Source organism: Corvus moneduloides, chromosome 18 (assembly GCF_009650955.1).
Source record: "Corvus moneduloides isolate bCorMon1 chromosome 18, bCorMon1.pri, whole genome shotgun sequence".
In the NCBI taxonomy this organism is placed as follows: domain Eukaryota; kingdom Metazoa; phylum Chordata; class Aves; order Passeriformes; family Corvidae; genus Corvus; species Corvus moneduloides.
This window is the reverse complement of record NC_045493.1, coordinates 10437952-10454884: the sequence shown is the minus strand read 5'-3', so window position 1 is coordinate 10454884 and position 16933 is coordinate 10437952. Positions and strand designations below refer to the sequence as shown.

The 16933-nt window shown below is 49.8% G+C and overlaps 1 protein-coding gene across 1 annotated transcript; it reads right to left on the bottom strand.

The window, feature by feature from the left end:
• Positions 1-81: 81 nt before the first annotated feature.
• Positions 82-15937, bottom strand: FOXN4 (forkhead box N4). The gene is made up of 9 exons (XM_032128436.1): positions 15845-15937; positions 6296-6459; positions 5350-5459; positions 5127-5261; positions 4851-4978; positions 4028-4124; positions 3714-3921; positions 2543-2902; positions 82-1903 (listed from the first exon to the last, which is right to left on the bottom strand). Exons 1-9 carry the CDS (start codon positions 15925-15927, stop codon positions 1653-1655), a joined length of 1536 nt encoding a protein of 511 aa, XP_031984327.1. The 5' UTR covers positions 15928-15937; the 3' UTR covers positions 82-1652.
• Between the last annotated feature and the right edge of the window lie 996 nt (positions 15938-16933).

Sequence of the window (16933 nt, the reverse complement as noted above, 5' to 3'; positions counted from 1 at the left end):
GAGGATTTGAGCCAAGGATCCAGCTTCAACTTGGCCACAGGGTCTGCAAAGGGGAATGAAACCTGGGAAAGCCCAGCATGACACCAGAGGAGGTCTCACAGGGACACCAAGGCAGGCACCACACAGCACATCCAGAATGCCCCAGGCGTAGTGCTAAGAAATATTTATTTAAAAAAGCAAAGACATCGTAGGTGACACCAGTCACAGCAAAGGATCATTAATCACATTTGACCTTGGACAATAAATTAGCACGTGGAGCATCGTGGTGCCCTTTGGAAGAGGTTGCCAAGGAGGGGTGTGCTGGGAGGAAACAGGCACAGATGTTTCCAAGCCCCTGATCTTCATATTTTCAAGCAAGAAAGTGCCCTTTGGGGCCACTCCAGCATCCTGCACCCTCCAGCTTTAATCCATGGATGGGTGTGGGAGAGAAGAGCCTGGGAGCACCTGGATACAGCACCGGGAAAGTCTCTGAATGCACAGGAACAGACAAAACCCAAGATATAAATATCACTTTTTTGCTCACAGAGGTATAAGTAGACTAAATGCTAAATTCCAACATATTCCAGATGTTTCATCCCATTATTTGCAGTGTATGTTAACAAGGACAAAGCAGGGTTTGAAAATTTTTTTTAAAAGCTACATTAGCCTCAGGTTTTTTTAGTTAATTAGCAAAGACTATTATGAAAGGTACAGTGGCAATATTTGGTCTCTGAATTTTTAAAAAAGCATGAGTTTCACAGTATCGAAAGTGCTTATTAAAGAAATATAGTGTAAAAACTGTGATAAGGTGGTTGTGGTTCTGATGGTGAATAATTTAGTGGCTGTAAAACAGGTTACTGCAGCATTTTACAAATTGAACAGTGCTCAGTTCACATAATTTCTTTTCATAACAATAAATATAAATAAATTTACAAATAGTAATACTGCCTAGCACAAGAATAGACAGAAGCACAATACACAAGACTATAAACAAATCTATTTTTTAAAAAAATCCTAAAAAGAGGCGTAATTCCTAAAATCCTCTAGCCAGTGATCAGTTTAATAGTTCAGTAGTACCACTTCCTTCAGGGGTGAGGACTTTTACACATCTAGATACAACAGTGGTCTGCTAGGGAGGTGAGTTTTCCTTTTTTAGTGGTTTTTCTCCTTTTTTTCCTACCTCCTAACAATAAATTAACAACAGTTACATCAGAAAAGCGTTAGTGGTGCAAATGTCTCCAGGAACTGTGGGAGGTCTTTGTCCAATTTGGCAAATTAAGAAAAAAATGACACACTGGGGGCACAATCAACCAACTTGGGGCTGGCCAGCCCCTTGGCTCGTGGTGGCTTCTGTGACAGTGGTGACACAGCAGCTCCACCACGGTGTAGAATAAATTGATTTCCCTTAACTGGGTGCTTTTTAGCTCAGTTACATTCCAGTGGAAGTTCCTGCTGCCTTCCAGGTCCTTCTGGAGAGCTCCCCAGTCCCACAACACAAGTGTCCGTGCCCTTGCCATGGGGGAAAAGTGGTTCTACCAGTCCCAGCTTGATTTATTTTGGCCTCACACGCTGGAAGCAGCCAACACATCCCAAAGCAGGACGAGCTCTTGTAGCTTCCTGGTCGGATTTGAACCATGGGGAAGAACCGTCCCTCGGGATCTGTGGTGCCAAGCTCAGAGCAGAGGGATGGGTTTGTTGCCTTGGGGGTTCATGTACTGAGCAGCTGCCACATTGTCCAGGGTGGTGTAGGTGGTGTAAAGGCCAGTGACCTGCAGGTCGGAGAAGGAGCGGTCACTGCTGCTGGACACGGGCGTGAGGCCGGGCATGCCCAGCTCACAGTCGGAGAGATGCAGGGGGGAGTTGCTGAAGGCACCCAGGGTGTCCAGGCTGAAGCTTTCGTCTTTCATCTCCTCCCAAATGTTCCCTGGAAAAGATGGAATCCTGCTCACAGCAGCACATCCCCCACCCTCGGGGTGCTGGGTGGGGTCAGGCAGGGACTAAAGGGCTTCACCCAAAGGGTGGGACCACTGTGGTGCAAGGGCAGCAAGTGTGTTTGAGCTCCCAAAACCTGAGATTCCAGACCTTTCTGGGCAGCAAGTGTGCCTGATTCCCCCAGATCCTGTGATTCCAGACCTTTCTGGGCAACAAAAGTGTCTTTTCCCCCACATCCTGTGATTCCAGACAGCACCTCTCTACCTGTGCTCACCATACACCCAGGACCACGTCAGGCATCGCCACAAACCGGGGAAGTTCTCCTTGCACAGAAGGAGAACACCAAGGCATGGGCAGAGCTCTGTTTCATGGGCAGAGAGATGTGGTGTCCCAAATCCAGCTGGACACCCCTTCCTCCACCCCCTGCAGTGCCTGCACTGGAGCCAGGAAGGTGCTTTGCCGTCCCACCTGGCACAGGGACAAAATCCACCCAAGATGTCAGATTAAGATGCCAACACCCAGCACCAGTTTTTAGCTCAGCCCCATTCCAAACCATCCCACTGAGGATCCTGGTTGGATATTCAGAGATAACATAGCCAGCTCTGCCCTCCCCCGGCGCCTTCCCCCGTACCTTGCAGGGCGAAATCCATAATGCTCGGATCCAGAGCATCCACCTCCGTGCTCATGTCCACCGCCACGTTCGGGAAGTCCGGGGCGCGTCCCATGGGATGGTGGGGCAGGGGGCTGTGGCTCATGTCGGGCAGGGTGTGCAGAGGAGGCGTTTGTGCAGGTGCTGGGGAGTTGGGGGCGAGGCGAGCCTGGGTCTGGAGCTGGTGGTGCAGGGGGAGGGACTGCAGGGACAGCGTCATGATGGGCTGGGGCTGGAGCTGGGACACGGAGATCCGGCCCAGGGGGGGCCCCTCGGGCTCTGCCTGTTTGCTGGGCCGCCTGCAGCTCTCGGGTCTGTCCGTGATCAGCTTGTCCAGCTCCTCTGCCCATTCCGAGGAGGAAAAGAGATGCTTTAACCCATTTGATCAAGCAGGGACTGCCCATAGCACAACCACACATCTGTGCCATCAACTGACTGTCACCGTGTGAGACCCAGCACAGGCTGTGACCGTGCAGGGAGCAAAGAAAAGCCACCTAATTCCTTCCCCAAATCCACTTCCATGAGAAATGATCAGGAAACTGCAGAGCAGCCCAGCCACCCCTGATGGCAGCTCACCCCCAGCTGCAGAACTCTGTGCTCAGAGGAGCACTCAGAATTCTGTTTATCTGCCAAGTAAGTACAAAAAACTCCTGACTGTTTTCAGTGGCCCTTTTGCTTTTAAACAAATAATGTGTAATTTATCACTGACTGCACTTTACTGATTTTGTAGCAAAAAACCTCCAGTTGATTTTGTCAATACTGAGCTCCTGAAAGCTTCCAAAAGATGTTTCTTTATAAAAAAGACATTTTATAAATAAGAAATTTTATAAATAAGAAATTTTATAAGTATGAAATTTTATAAATAAGGGGGAAAATGATAAATAAATTAAATATATAAATAAACATAATAAATACATATTTCTAATAACAGATATTATAAATAATAATAATTTCTATTTTATAAAGAACAAAATGTCTTAGGAAAGGGAGACTTTTGCAGGCAAGAAACAGCATTAAAATGCAACTCTATGAAACGTGCATTAAAATGTGACTCGATATTAAAACATTCCTACAAACAATAACCCCGGAGGCAGCGGAGCCCCGCAGGGAATGCCGTGGATGTGCGGGACGGGGTGGGGGATCCCAGCCCTACCTGGGTTCGCCATGCTCCTGTGAATAGCAGCCAAATCCTTCCTCTTCCACTTCTGCATCTCCTCCTCCATCTTGTCGATCTTGGCGGGGTTGAGGGCCCACAGGCAGCCCTTGCGGGAGGTCCCGCTCAGTTTGTTCTCCACCTTCTCAAAGCACTTGTTCAGGGACAGGTTGTGGCGCACGGAATTCTTCCACCCGTCGGGGGCTGTCTGCAAGGAGCAGGAAGGGGTTGATGGAAGCAGCTACGGTGTTGGGGAGGGAGGGGGGAAAGGGGCTGGAATGTGGTGCTTTTCCAGCCTGGGAATGCTCAGGTACCTTGAAGTAGGGGAAGTGCTCCTTCATGAAGCTGTAGATCTCGCTCACGGGCAGGCTCCCGGTCTTGCTGTTCTTCAGCGCCATCGCGATCAAACAGCTGCGGGCAGGGAAACGTGGGAATGGCTTGGAATCATGGAATGGCTTGGGTGGGAAGGGACCTTAAAGCTCATCCAGTGCCATCCCCTGCAACCTTCCACTAGCCCAGGTTGCTCCAAGCCATGTCCAACCTGGCCTTGGACACTTCCACGGCTTCTCTGGGCAGCCTATGCTGAGGCCTCCTCACCCTCACAGGGAGGAATTCCTTCCCAATATCCCACCTAACCCTGCCCTCTGGCAGTGGGAAGCCATTCCCCTTGTCCTGTCACTCCATGCCTTCTTCTGCTCTAGCAGCCTTGGACCTCTTCAGACACAAACAGCTGGGATCCTGGGATTTCTGTTCCCAAGGGCTCAGAAGTCACAGAATCATGGGATAAGCTGAGTTTGGAAGGACCCACAAGGGTCATCGAGTCCAGCTCCTGGCCCTGCACAGCACCATCCCCAAAGAGTCACACCACATTCCCAAAAGGATTGTCCAAACCCTTCTTGGGCTCTGCCAGGCCTGTGCTGTGACCACTTGAGATTTTACTCCTCTTTTGCTACTCCTATGCTGCTCTCCAGGAATTATTTTGCTTGTTCACTCCTGCTACCCTCAGAGGCAGCTTCCACAGAACCCCTGGATGGATGAGGGGATTTTTGTTCCCTTCCAAAGGACTCAGACACCCCTGCAGTGTCCCAGCCATCCCGGGACAGGCTGTAGGCAATGTGCTTCCTGCTCCCCACTCACCTGTAGGAATAAATGGGCTTGGGATAATGCTTTGGATGCAGTTCCTGGGCAGAGTGGGGAGCCAGGCGTGGCTGGGAATAGTGTGGCTGTGTCCCATAGGAGGTGTTGTAGATTGCTGCTGGGTTACACTGCGTGCAGAGGGAAAAGAAGGGAGATGTTGGACGCAAAATGTCCGTGGGTGTGTAGGTTTAGGGATAACTTCGGTTTTCTTTTAAAAGACATCTAGATTTGATCTTGGTAGGTATTTCACGACAGACAACAAGCACATACCAGTACCTGCTGGGGGTTCTGGGCCAGGGCAAACACCTGCTGGGAGTGAGGAGGAGGAGGATGAGGAGGAGGAGGAGGGAAGAGCTGTTGCTGTGTTTGCAAACCAGGGGACAGCTGCCCACCCACAGCGTAGGGGCTCATCTGCTGAGAGAAACACAACAGGCACGGAATTAGCAACCCCTTGTCCCAGGAGCTGAGGCAATAACGAGCCATCGAGGCCTGCTCTTACATTTGCTCCATGTGTTGAGATGGAATTGAGGCCCAGGATTCCCTGTGGGAGGCTGGCCTGGACGTGGATCATTGCTCCGGGTGTCGAGTGCATCGTGCTGCCCACAGGACCTGGCACGGAGAGAGGAAGGCAAGGAATGCTCCCATGGAAGCACAGTTCAGGAAAAGGGGCTGCCACCGGGTGCAGCTGAACACAGGGAAGCTCTGGAGTGGAGAATCCCACCTCTCTGGCTTTCCATCCCCAGAGGAGCCAGAGCATTTCGCAGCTTGCCCAGATGACATCAGCTGCTCCCAAAACTCGTTAGGCAGAAGATGAAAGGTGGCAGCTGTTTAACAGCCCACGGTGGTGACACAAGCACCGGGTCTTACAAAAGAGAAACAACACATTCAGCATTAGCTGTGCTCCTGGAGGATTTGTGCTCTCAGGCAGGCGGGGTGACACGCTGAGCTCTCGCTGTGGAATGCCACAGGGAATGACGTGTGTTTACCTAAAGGATGTTCACAAAGGAAAGAAAGGAGCTCGACCAACACATGCGGCTGCATGAAGGAAAGAGGTGTGAGGTAAATGAGGTGCTCTTCGTTTTATTAATGTTGAAACAAAGCAGAATGATTAATTACCTAATTTCCTAATTTCAGAGCTGTTGAAAACCTCTAAAACCCAGGACTTAAATACCTCAGCCCAGCAAGGCACCAGCAGCTGCACTGAGCAGAAATTCCCATGGGATCCAAGGGTTGCCAGTGCTGGAGCTCTCTCCCTTTAGGAATGAAGGGAAGGCACCAGCAGAGCCCTTAGAGAAACCAACAGGCTCCAGGTCTTTGGACAGGAAACAAAATGCAAAGCACTTAAAAGGAATCCACTGACAGGAAAAGGGCGCCTGAGGGGGAGTGGCGGGGACAGGTTGTGCTGCTTAGGGAGCAGTTATTCCCATTTCCCATCCCAACAGTACCTGTCTGCTGGAGCATGGCATTCTGGGCCCCCAGGCTGAAATCCATTCTCCCACTGGCCATCTGTTGGAGCCGAGGCACATCCACGGAAGTCAGCCAGGACAGGGACTGCAAATCCCCCGGGAGCTCATCCTCACTCAGCTGGGACGGGTCTGAAGCCAGGAGTCTGCAAAGCAGCAGGGAAGGTTAACAGGGAGCAGGGATGGTGCTGTATTATCCCTGGAAAGAGACGGCTGGGATGGCAAAGCTCCTGTAGGTCAGTGGGAAAAGCACCAGGCTGGAATTCTTTGTCCAAATCCAGCTGTGCCCTGCGGTTTCACAGCTGGTTACTGACACCCTTTACCTGCTCTTGTGTTCCTTTGTCCAGTTTGAAACATTTTGGTTAAGAAAACTTCTTGTGGAGCATTTGTAGGGGAAGGAGGCCCGGGGACCCAGCAGAGAAACTACCTGGAAATGAACCCAAACTGCTTCCTAATTTTCACATCTGTCAGAAATTTGCACCTGTTTGGCTTTGATGGGGAGAAACCTGCCAGGATTTTGAACCTGATTGTTCTGTATTAACCCTGAAATCCAGAAGGAGCTTGGAAGGAGCTCTGTGCCCAGCTCCTGGGGAATGTGTGTGCTGCTGCTGGAACACCTGGAGAAGCTTTTCCCAGCCACTGGATCCTGTCAGTGCTGGCAGATCAGCAGCTGCTCAAAGAGAACTTCACAGACGGAACTGCTGATCTCTTCCATCCAGACACGTGAAGTTATTGATACTTAAAAAAACAATTTTTAGGCAGTTTTTGACAGAGCAAAGGATCAGAATGAAAGGTTTGGCACTGGAGGCACCGTATCTGCCAGGCTGCCTTTAGCAACAATGCCAGGCACAGCTGTGACAGGCTGCTTTTGGTTTAAAGCTCTGCTTTTGGCACCTTTTACATGCTCCAGATCACCTGTTTTGCTTTGCTTCTGACAGAGCGTGTGGTACAAAACGGGAATATTGGAATATATTTACAGTACTCAAAAATTCCTGTGTGGCCCAAACTCCCCATTAGAGTCAATAAAAGAACTCTTGCAAATGAAAGGCTAAATTAATTAATTTATGTGGAACACTATTCCAGGAGTCACTGGTACCTTGAGGAGTAAAGCAGTAATTAGGACATGTCAGGAAGTTGTCATTAGACACCCAGGGTAAACCCAAAGGGATTCAGATGCAGGAAAACACCTTTATCTCTCAGAAGAACGTACTTTAGTTGGATGCAGTTGATTTTGCTTTCAAACCCAAGGCTTTCAAGAGCTCTCAGAGATGTGTTAAAGTGGTGTCTGCTGCTGATGCGTGTTTGCTGCCAACTGATGCTGCAGAAGCCTTAAATAAATCTGGTCTCTTGCTGAAGCACCTTTTATGTTTTACACGACTCTAAATCAGCTTAAAAGAACAGGGCAGAACTCCTGTGCCTGCCTGCCCTGGAGCTTTTAGCTCCTCTATTCAGGAATTCCAGAAACACCTATCAAAGCTCCCCGAACCACTACCGGGGAGATCTTTAAAGCAGAATGCCATTTGTTTGCAAAAAGACTCTGAAAAGAAGAAAAGGGGGAAAAATCAACACAGGACCAAGAGCCAAAAGCTCCAACTCTAGCCAAAAACAACCCCTCTTCAAATCTCCCTCCCAGCCTACCCCGTGCTCTCTCTCCTACTGTAGTTATAGGGCAATAATTAGCATTGCCATGGTTACGCCCTTCAGTTATTTTGCGAGGCATGGGGACTTCAATCCATTAAAAAAAAAAAAAAAAAAAAAAAAAAAGCCCATCAGGTGACGGCTCTCCCGGCGCGGAGATTGGCTGGATTGGAAGAAAACAAGAGGCATGAAATGATTTGAAAACTGGGCAGGCTCGGGGTCGTTTGCAACAGTTGGTTGCATTGAGGGGGAGCCGCGGGCCCTTTGTGCGCCCAACGCCCGCCGCCCGCGGCACGTGGCCCCCATTGTCTTTGGGGACCCCGCTTAATTGTCCTGCCCCGGCCCCCCCCCTCCGCTCCTTTCTTACAAACCTCCCATTAATCTGCCCGAGTGACAGGCGACACACAACACACGTCCCCTCGCCATCTGGCACCCCGCGCCCTGCCAGCGCTGCGCGAACGGGGTCAGCGCCCACCGCGCTCCGCGAACGCCGCTGGCAGCGCCCGGAGAACGGCGGCTCCTTCCTCACCCTCCCCCGGGATGCACCCAGCCCGCGGCTCCCCGGACAGCCCGGGAGCGGGGGAGGCCGTGGGAAGGTGGAGCTGGGTGTCCCGCTTAGCATCTGCCCTAGGGACACGAACAGGGGCAAGGAGAAGGGCTGGTATCAACTGAAAAGTTGATATCGCGGTCGTGAGGCTCTGTTTGAAACAGATATGAAGATGCAATAATATTTAATAACTAGACAAGTGTGTAAGACAGCTTTCTCCAAGTCAGTGGTCTTCCCTTCCCTTCCCTTCCCTTCCCTTCCCTTCCCTTCCCTTCCCTTCCCTTCCCTTCCCTTCCCTTCCCTTCCCTTCCCTTCCCTTCCCTTCCCTTCCCTTCCCTTCCCTTCCCTTCCCTTCCCTTCCCTTCCCTTCCCTTCCCTTCCCTTCCCTTCCCTTCCCTTCCCTTCCCTTCCCTTCCCGTCCCCTCCCTTCCCTTCCCTTCCCTTCCCTTCCCTTCCCTTCCCTTCCCTTCCCTTCCCTTCCCTTCCCTTCCCTTCCCTTCCCTTCCCTTCCCTTCCCCTCCCGTTTGAATTTACAGTTCTTTTAAAACCACCTCAGGCTGTTCACTATGGGTTGGGTTTTTTTGTTTGCTTGGGTGTTTTTTTTGTTTTGTTTCTGTTTGGGTTTTGTTTTGTTTTGTTTTAATGGATTCACTAGTTATCAGATTAACATTCAGTTAATTATGGGGGGGGGAGGGGGGGGAAGAAGCATATTTAATCAGAATTACATCCCTGCCCACAGCAGAGGGTTGAAACAAGAAGATATTTAAGGTCCCTTCCAACCCAAACCATTCTGGGATTCTGCGATTCCATGATTTGGTAATTCTATGATTCCATGATTTCAAGTTTAAGGATTATTCTTCAGGCTGCCTTCAAAACCGATGTTGAGATCTCACATGTCTTAAAGAAGGTGAAACTTTTAAAGAATGCCCATTGCTGCCTGGCTGAGGTGTTTTAAAAGCCCGGGGATATTCTGTAGTGTAAACCCAGGACACGTCCCAGGCCACAGGCTCAATGTGTGCCCTGCTGTCAGTGAAGAAATTCTAATTTAACTGCAAAAAAGAGCACTGGAATAACCAACGTTGTCATCTCCTAGGGTTCAATCTTCCTGACCTGAAAATTCCCTGTGCCGAGACAGCTGCAGATCCATGAGTACGTGTTGGAATATCAGGTGGGATTGGATGCTGTTCCTCACCACCACCCTGCTTGTCTCACGTTGGAGGATAAACTCCAGGAGGATAAACTCCAGGAGTCAGAGCTCCTGCCTTTGGCTGGGTGTTCACAGCCCCTGGCACAATGGGGCACTGTGGTAAAAGCAGCCTTTCAGTGCATGTAAATGAGATAAATAGTGATAGGCTGTAATTAATGCGCTGCTGAGCCTCCCCTGCTCATTCCCAGGGCTCCTGGAACAGCCATGGAGCCACTGAATCCCGGGAAGGGGAGGGTGCAGTCCCACCAAACCTGTTGCTAACGTGGTGTTATTTTTCAAGGTGTGGTGAAATCACCCAACTCCACTTTTACCCCTCTGTGTTCCACTCTCTGCAGGAGAACACCCCCCGCCTCTAGAAAGGGATGAGAACCCAGAGGGTGCTGAGGATTTAAGTCCTGGTTCTCCTGTGTATCCCAGGATGCTGATCCATAGATTCTCCTGTGAAAAGTGCCTGGAAAAGTGGAAGTGGCACGGAAATGCTCCATGGCACCGTTAGTCCTTGCTGTCTGCTCTGCAGTTATCTGCCCAAAATATTTATCCTGTCAGGGTAATGCTGGATCAGGAACACCTTGGAATGAGATCCCTTCCCAGATCTGATGCTGGGCTCACCTGGCAAAGTTCACCAGAGCCTGCCAGCAGCACAAAATCTTCACTCACAGCTACCTGAAGGTATCTTTACCTTTTTCTCCCCCCCATCAAGAGCATCCTGCTGGCACAGCATGGAATTGGAGTCATTCCTGGCCTCACCAGGCAGGAATTTAACACCAGAGCTGGATGTGAGTCTGTACTCACCAGTGGGACTCTGCCACCTTTCCTCAGGCTGAGCTGTTGGAGGGAGCTGGATCTAAGGTGGTTCCTCACCTCAGGAAACACAGGGCAACTATCCATGAATTATCCACCTCCACATTGTGTGGGATGGCGAACTCATCCCTGGAGACTGTAAGGACCATCTCCTCAACAACCTAGTGTGTGGTGACAACTCATCACCTCCATCCCAAACACAGCCAGGCCAAAACCCTACAGCTGCATTTGGGATATTTCACAGTTTTAAGTCTCAATGGACAGGCTTTTTTCCCATTCCCAGCACTGCCACCTGAGTTTTTAGCCCAGGCTTAGGTGACACAACTGCTCAACCAGCAGGAGGAATTGGGTGATAGGTCCTTAATTAGCTGTTTGCAATGGTTTGTCCAGCAAGAGACAATTGGACACGAAGAATCCTAAGAAAACCTCTTCTGGAAATGGTGATGAGAAACTGTTTTCATTTGTCTGGGATTACACAAAGTCCTCAGGACAAGCACAGAGAGTTCTTCTGTGCAAGACAAGGAGAAGGTTTGCACTGTGACTCTCCAGCTGTGTCCATGTGAGAAGTGTCCTCTGTTCTACTGAAGGGTTCAACTTCCCCATCTCCTTCAGCTCCTCATTCCCACTGCTCTGCTCCTTCCCTTTATGCCCTTCCCCTCCCATTTTCCTGCCTTTCAAGTGCTTTTCCCCCCACTATTTTCTGGTTTCCACACTCATAACCAGCTGCCCCTTTCAGCTTGTTTCTGCCCCAGCTCCTCTTTGGCTTTACCCAGCTGCTCCCAGAGGTTTTGGTCTGTGATTCCTCCCTGAAGGCACAGCACACACCCAGTCCCAAACCATCATCCCACCCCCTCCCCATCTTCAACATCTCTGAGTTATTTCTGGCCTTGCTGGAAATCAGAACAGAAATTAAGCAGCTTTCTAGGGACAAAGAGAGTCCCTCCTTATCAAGAAACATTGGATTATCAGAACCAAAACTGGTGAGGAAAAAGCAAATGACATTAACCTGGCAGGTGTTACTGGCCTCCTTTCCTTGCACCATGCTGGACTCTCTGAAAATCTCCTGCAAAGGCACTTGGCACTAAGAACAGGCTACAGCTGCACTCCTGGAGCCTTTTATCCATCCCAGCTCCACATTTGACAACCCACATTACACCAGTTTGCTGTGGGATGAGTGGAAACTGGGTTACAGTAAAATGTGTAATACTTAAACCCGAGAGGAAATGAGGGGTGATGGCAGCACTGCACCCCCAGGCACTCATTCCCTGCTCTGCTCTAACCATCCCTAGGCTGGGATTTGCCAAATGCAGCTGGGATCTGACTCTGGAACCTGTTTGGTCAAAAACCCCAAACCCAAACAAACCAAAAATCAGATCTGTGACCGATGTCAGAACAAGCAAAACGTGCTGAAGTACCAGGCACTGCAGGAATGTTGTGTATTAAAAACAGGACCATGGTCTGACTGGAAACTGCTTTTTCCTTGGATCTTGCTGTTCATTAGCACTGGAGCCTTGTGTAGGTGTTACTGGAGTGTAAAGGGAATATCAGCTCTACACCCTGTCCCTGTGCAGGGTTGTCAGAACCCCCTCAATCTCTGGGCCTGCAGCAGCTCTGCTTCCTGCCCTTGTCAATGGGTGTGACGAGCCTCTGAGATCCCCAGGAATGCTGGAAAAGTCCCAATTCCCTTTCCCTTTCCCTGTTTTGGACAAGCACCCTTTCTGAGGTGAGGGATGAACCCGTTCTGGTCTCCCAGGAGCTCGAGGTGCTGCTCCAAACCGGCCCTTCCCAGCTCCGCCATCACCGCGGGACTTTGGGACAAGCGGAAGGCCGCAATTTTTTATTCCTCCAGATCAGCACATTTCAGGAGTGCTGAGGAAACAGTCGTGCTAATCCACTTAAATCAATCCAGTTTGACTGATTCCTTGGAGGTTTCTCACTTTTTTTTTTTTTGAAAGAATGAAGCAACTCCCGTGCTGGAATTCCTGAGGCACTCGGAGTCATTATCTCACTCCCTGTCAGACGAACACACGGGAATGTCATGGGAATGGACACTGGCATTTTCTCCAGGAGCAATTAGGGTGTTGTTAGTGATGCATTTGTAACCTTTTGTGTGCACACTCCCTCCCTCCCATCCATCCATCCATCCATCCATCCATCCATCCATCCATCCATCCCAGGGGACAGAGGTGTCACTTCCTCTCCAGAAACCCCAGTGCAAAAAAAACCAGGTATGAGAGCACCACTTAGAGCTAAAATGTGCTCAAATTCGAGATTTGTCACCTTTTTCCCCACTGGAATGCTGTCACATCCAGAATTTATGGATTACAGCAGCCCTGTGCTTCTTAATCTGATTTTACACTTTATGGCAATGTAAAGTAATTACAGCAAAAAATTGATCAGACTAATGAGCTAATGAATATAGACAATTTTTTTAAGAATCAAAAGGACAATTAAAATGGGGTAAAGGACACTATAATCCACTAATATGTTGAATTATTAATGATTAACACCTTTTGATCAAAAATAGATCTATTTAAAGCTTAATTCCTGTTCAACATATAGAGAATGCATGGCAAGGCCTTCGAAATGCTCCACAAGGCTTCTGGCAACTGGAAATACACAATAACATAAGAAAATAGAAATGTGGTCCTGACACCAAATATCATGGGATCAAATCTTAAAATCAAAATGATGGATTTCATATTTCAATTCAAAACATTGCTGGAAGACCACAGCACCCAGGAGCTGAAGAACCTGGTGATTCCCAGGAATCAGCCCGTAGATCCCATGGGAAAAGCCTTGAGCCTGCTCCTAGAATTTGCACAGCTCTGTGCTGAAACAACCACAAAGCTTGTGGTCTGCCCGTGCTGTGATTTAAAATCCGAATTTAACTAAACCACATTAAATTATTAATTATGATTAACAGGGATAAAGCGCTGAGGGTTCAAAAACGCCGGTGCGTTAACAATTCTCTGCTTTCGTTCCCTTAAATGTGATTTGGGATCATTAGAAATATCTGCCAGCCCTCTGAGGATGAATATATTGAATACGGTGGTGTTTTCTGGAGGAAGCGAAGAGAGGCAGCTCCTAAAATAAAGAATTACTTTGCATTGCAGCCAGGCAGTGACAGCACCATAAAAGCAGGCAGTGGAGGAGATCTGATGGCCTTTAATCATCCCTGTGCTGTTTTATATCCCACAGCTGCACTGGTGGGAGAGATATTTGCCTAAAATCGTTTCACTGGGGTGCAAAAAGTCCTGGGATTTCTCCCAGCAGCCAGAAGCAGCCCAAGCCTCATCACCACCCCGAGCCACGACAAATTTACTGCACGTGCTTTGGAGCTGCACAGTTCAAAGATCTGCTGAAATCAGGGATTTTTTCCCCCACATTTCTTTTACAAATAAAAAAAAAAATCCCAAAATCCCAAGTTTTCCAGCTGTAAGCATAATCTGCCTGCAAACTGATGGGTGTCTGGGGGTTTGATCCCCTCCCTTCCCAGCCTTTCCTCCTCGCAGCAAAGCCGGGGCTCCTCCAAGTCCAACTGTCCCATTGAAAGATTCCAAGTGAGACAGAAGAGTATTCTCAGCACAGCCCCAGCCTCCCACTCGCTAATTGGAGGCCATTCCCCCATTTTGTGGAGCCTTGATGCTCCCCCATGGAGAACTCGGGACTGTGGGTTCCAGTCTTGGACTGTGGTGACAGCAGGAGAGTAAACAGAGCTGATAGAATTTGACAGGTCTATTCTTTTCCTAAAATCATTCAGTCTAAAAGATTTTCTTTTACATAATCCAAAGTGTTTTCTCATGAAGTAGGACAAATACTGCTCTGCATTTATGCTGCAGTTCAGATTTTATGCATTTTTATCAGAATTTGCCACTATTAAACGAGGTCGAATAATTCGTTTTAAAGCCGCAGTAAAGAAATCGCAAGTGGGTGAAAAACTTTAGAGAGCTGAGTTCAAAATGTTTCGTGGAGAACCCAAAGCTGGTTTTTAAGAAGAGGAAAGCCAGAAAGTTATGATTTTTTTTTAACTGCAGTAAGATAAATCCTATCTTTCTCCCCCAAAAAGCCAGTTTTTTTCCTGCAGCTCTGAGTTAAAGAATACTTCTCTCCCTAAAAAAGGGGGCTTTGTTAAGGTGCTGAGTTCTGAAGATTCAGCCTTAAATCCACGTCCCCAGAAGTCCCTCTCACCCACACCCTTCCTTAAATCCCGAATAATTTCTTCACCAATATTTACGGAGCCAAGAAAAATGCCCAGAGCAAACAGTGCCTCGGTAAACAGCAAAAACAGAGCCACAAACCTTTTACCCCAGAGGCTGCAGGGACTATAACAAATCCCTTGTTGAGCTGCAAGAGGCTGCGCTGCAGCGTTTGCATTTTGAATAGAGACAGGCTGGGAGAAGAATACCTGCAGCAGCCCCAGGAAAGGTTGCAAACCCCTCAGGCTGGGAGGAAGGAGTCTCTCAATGCTCATTTTAAAGAAAAAGAAAATAATTTTCTTCTGGTTTGCTCTATGTTGGTTTTTTTTTTTTTTTTGTGAACTGGGATGTGTTGTGTGTGTTCTGTATTTCTTGGAGCTTTGCATCATGTGACAAAATGTAACCTAACATAACCCAGGGCTCTGTAACTCATGCAGAACCCTCCTGTAACCTCTAACAATGCTTTGAAATGATAAATGGAAGCACGGTGGTGCAGGTAAATTAAATTACGAAAGGCTCTTGGCAAAGCCAGGTTTGTTCCCACCCATATTAAAAGCCCTTTGACGTGTCAGTGCTTTGGAGGGTTGCACAAGTGCTTGTTTTAATTCAAAACTCCTCCAGTGTCTCTTGCACTTGTTCAGTCTCTCCATGACTGCTCCATAACAATGCAAAAAGTGATCTGAAAGGGAACTTTTAAATTATTATGATTTAATGAGAATATCCTTCTCTGGCAACGCTTGCCCAGGACAGAGAATTTAGAGAGAGGTCAGCCCAAGGTCGGGGAGGTGTTTCTCAAATACAGGTTAGTATCAAAATCAGAGAATCATAGAATTATGGAATGATTATGGATGTAAAAGACCTCCAAGATTATCAAGTCCAGCCTGCACCCAAATGCCCCCATTGTGAATGCTTTAAACAGCAATGTTCCTAAATAAGGAATGCATTGTAACCGCCCATCAGCTTAGAAATCTTATTTAGAGTGGGGAAATAATGCAGATAACTTAAAAAAAAGTAAAGAAGAGGAAGAAAAGTGGATTTCTACATGCTAAAGGGATTTTTTAGGAAACAAGGAGGAAGCAACGGGAGTGGCCAGCTGTGCCAGTGCAGTGCACGTTTTTTTGAAACGGAGAAAACCTCACCTGTACTCCTGCGAGGGGTGGTGGTTTTGCCCTGAATTCCTAATGATTCCTGACATTATGGACGGGATATCACTCTCTATCATCTCCTGGGAAAGCAGCAGAAGGCAGCGGTCAGCAGCAGTAGCTATCCAGCACTTCAGCAGCGGCGGGAGGCACCGACCCCGCCCGAGCCCCGGCACCGGGGCACGGCACAGCCCGGCGCTGGCACCGGCACCCCCAGGCGCGCTGGTGGCACTGGGAAGGGCAGGAAAACACTTCACGGGGGATACTGCCATCCCAGAGAGGGACCCCTGAGGGAGGGACAGCTACGGACAGGGGATGTGGGTACCGGGAGCACCGAGCCAGCCAGGAGCGCTCCCGCCTTGGGCTGCTCTTATCCCCCAAACAGCGTCCGTCGCATTTTGGATGAAAAAGCTGCGGGAGCTGCTGCGGTTGCCCCGGGGATGAGGGGAACCGGGAGACCCCAGCCCTGGACGCCCAGGGATGGAAGGGGAGCCCGGGAGATTCCCAGAATCGCTGCCCCACAGATGGAGGGAGCCTGGTGGTTCCCAGCCCCGCTGCCCTGGGGATGGAAGAAGAACCCGGGAGAACCCCAAAACCGCTTCCCCGGGGATGGAGGGAGCCAGGGAGAACCCCAGCCCCACACCCGCGGGAATGGAGAGAGCCCGGCAAGATCCCAGACCCGCTGCCTCGGGGCTTAAGGGGAGACCGGGTCCCCAATGCCGCTGCCCCGGGGATGGAAGAGCCCGGGGGTCCCCAGCCCCGCTGCCTCAGGATGGAGCGAGCCCTGGGATTCCCAGCCCCTCTGCCCTGGGGATGGGTGGATGGAGGGAGCCCGGGGGTCCCTATCCCCGCTGCCCAGGCATGGAGGAAGCCCGGGGGTCCCCATCCCCGACCCCCAACCCCCGCCCAGCGCTGCCGCCGCTCCGTGCACCAACCTGTCGGGCGGGGCCCCGGGGCCGCCCGGAGCTCGGCGGGCGCTCGGTGCGCGGGGCCGGCGGCGGGGCCGCGCTCCGGCCCCGGTTTAAATTTCCCTCTCCGGAGCTGTCCAGCCCCGAGCATGCGCGGCCCGGCCCGGGGTCAGCGCCG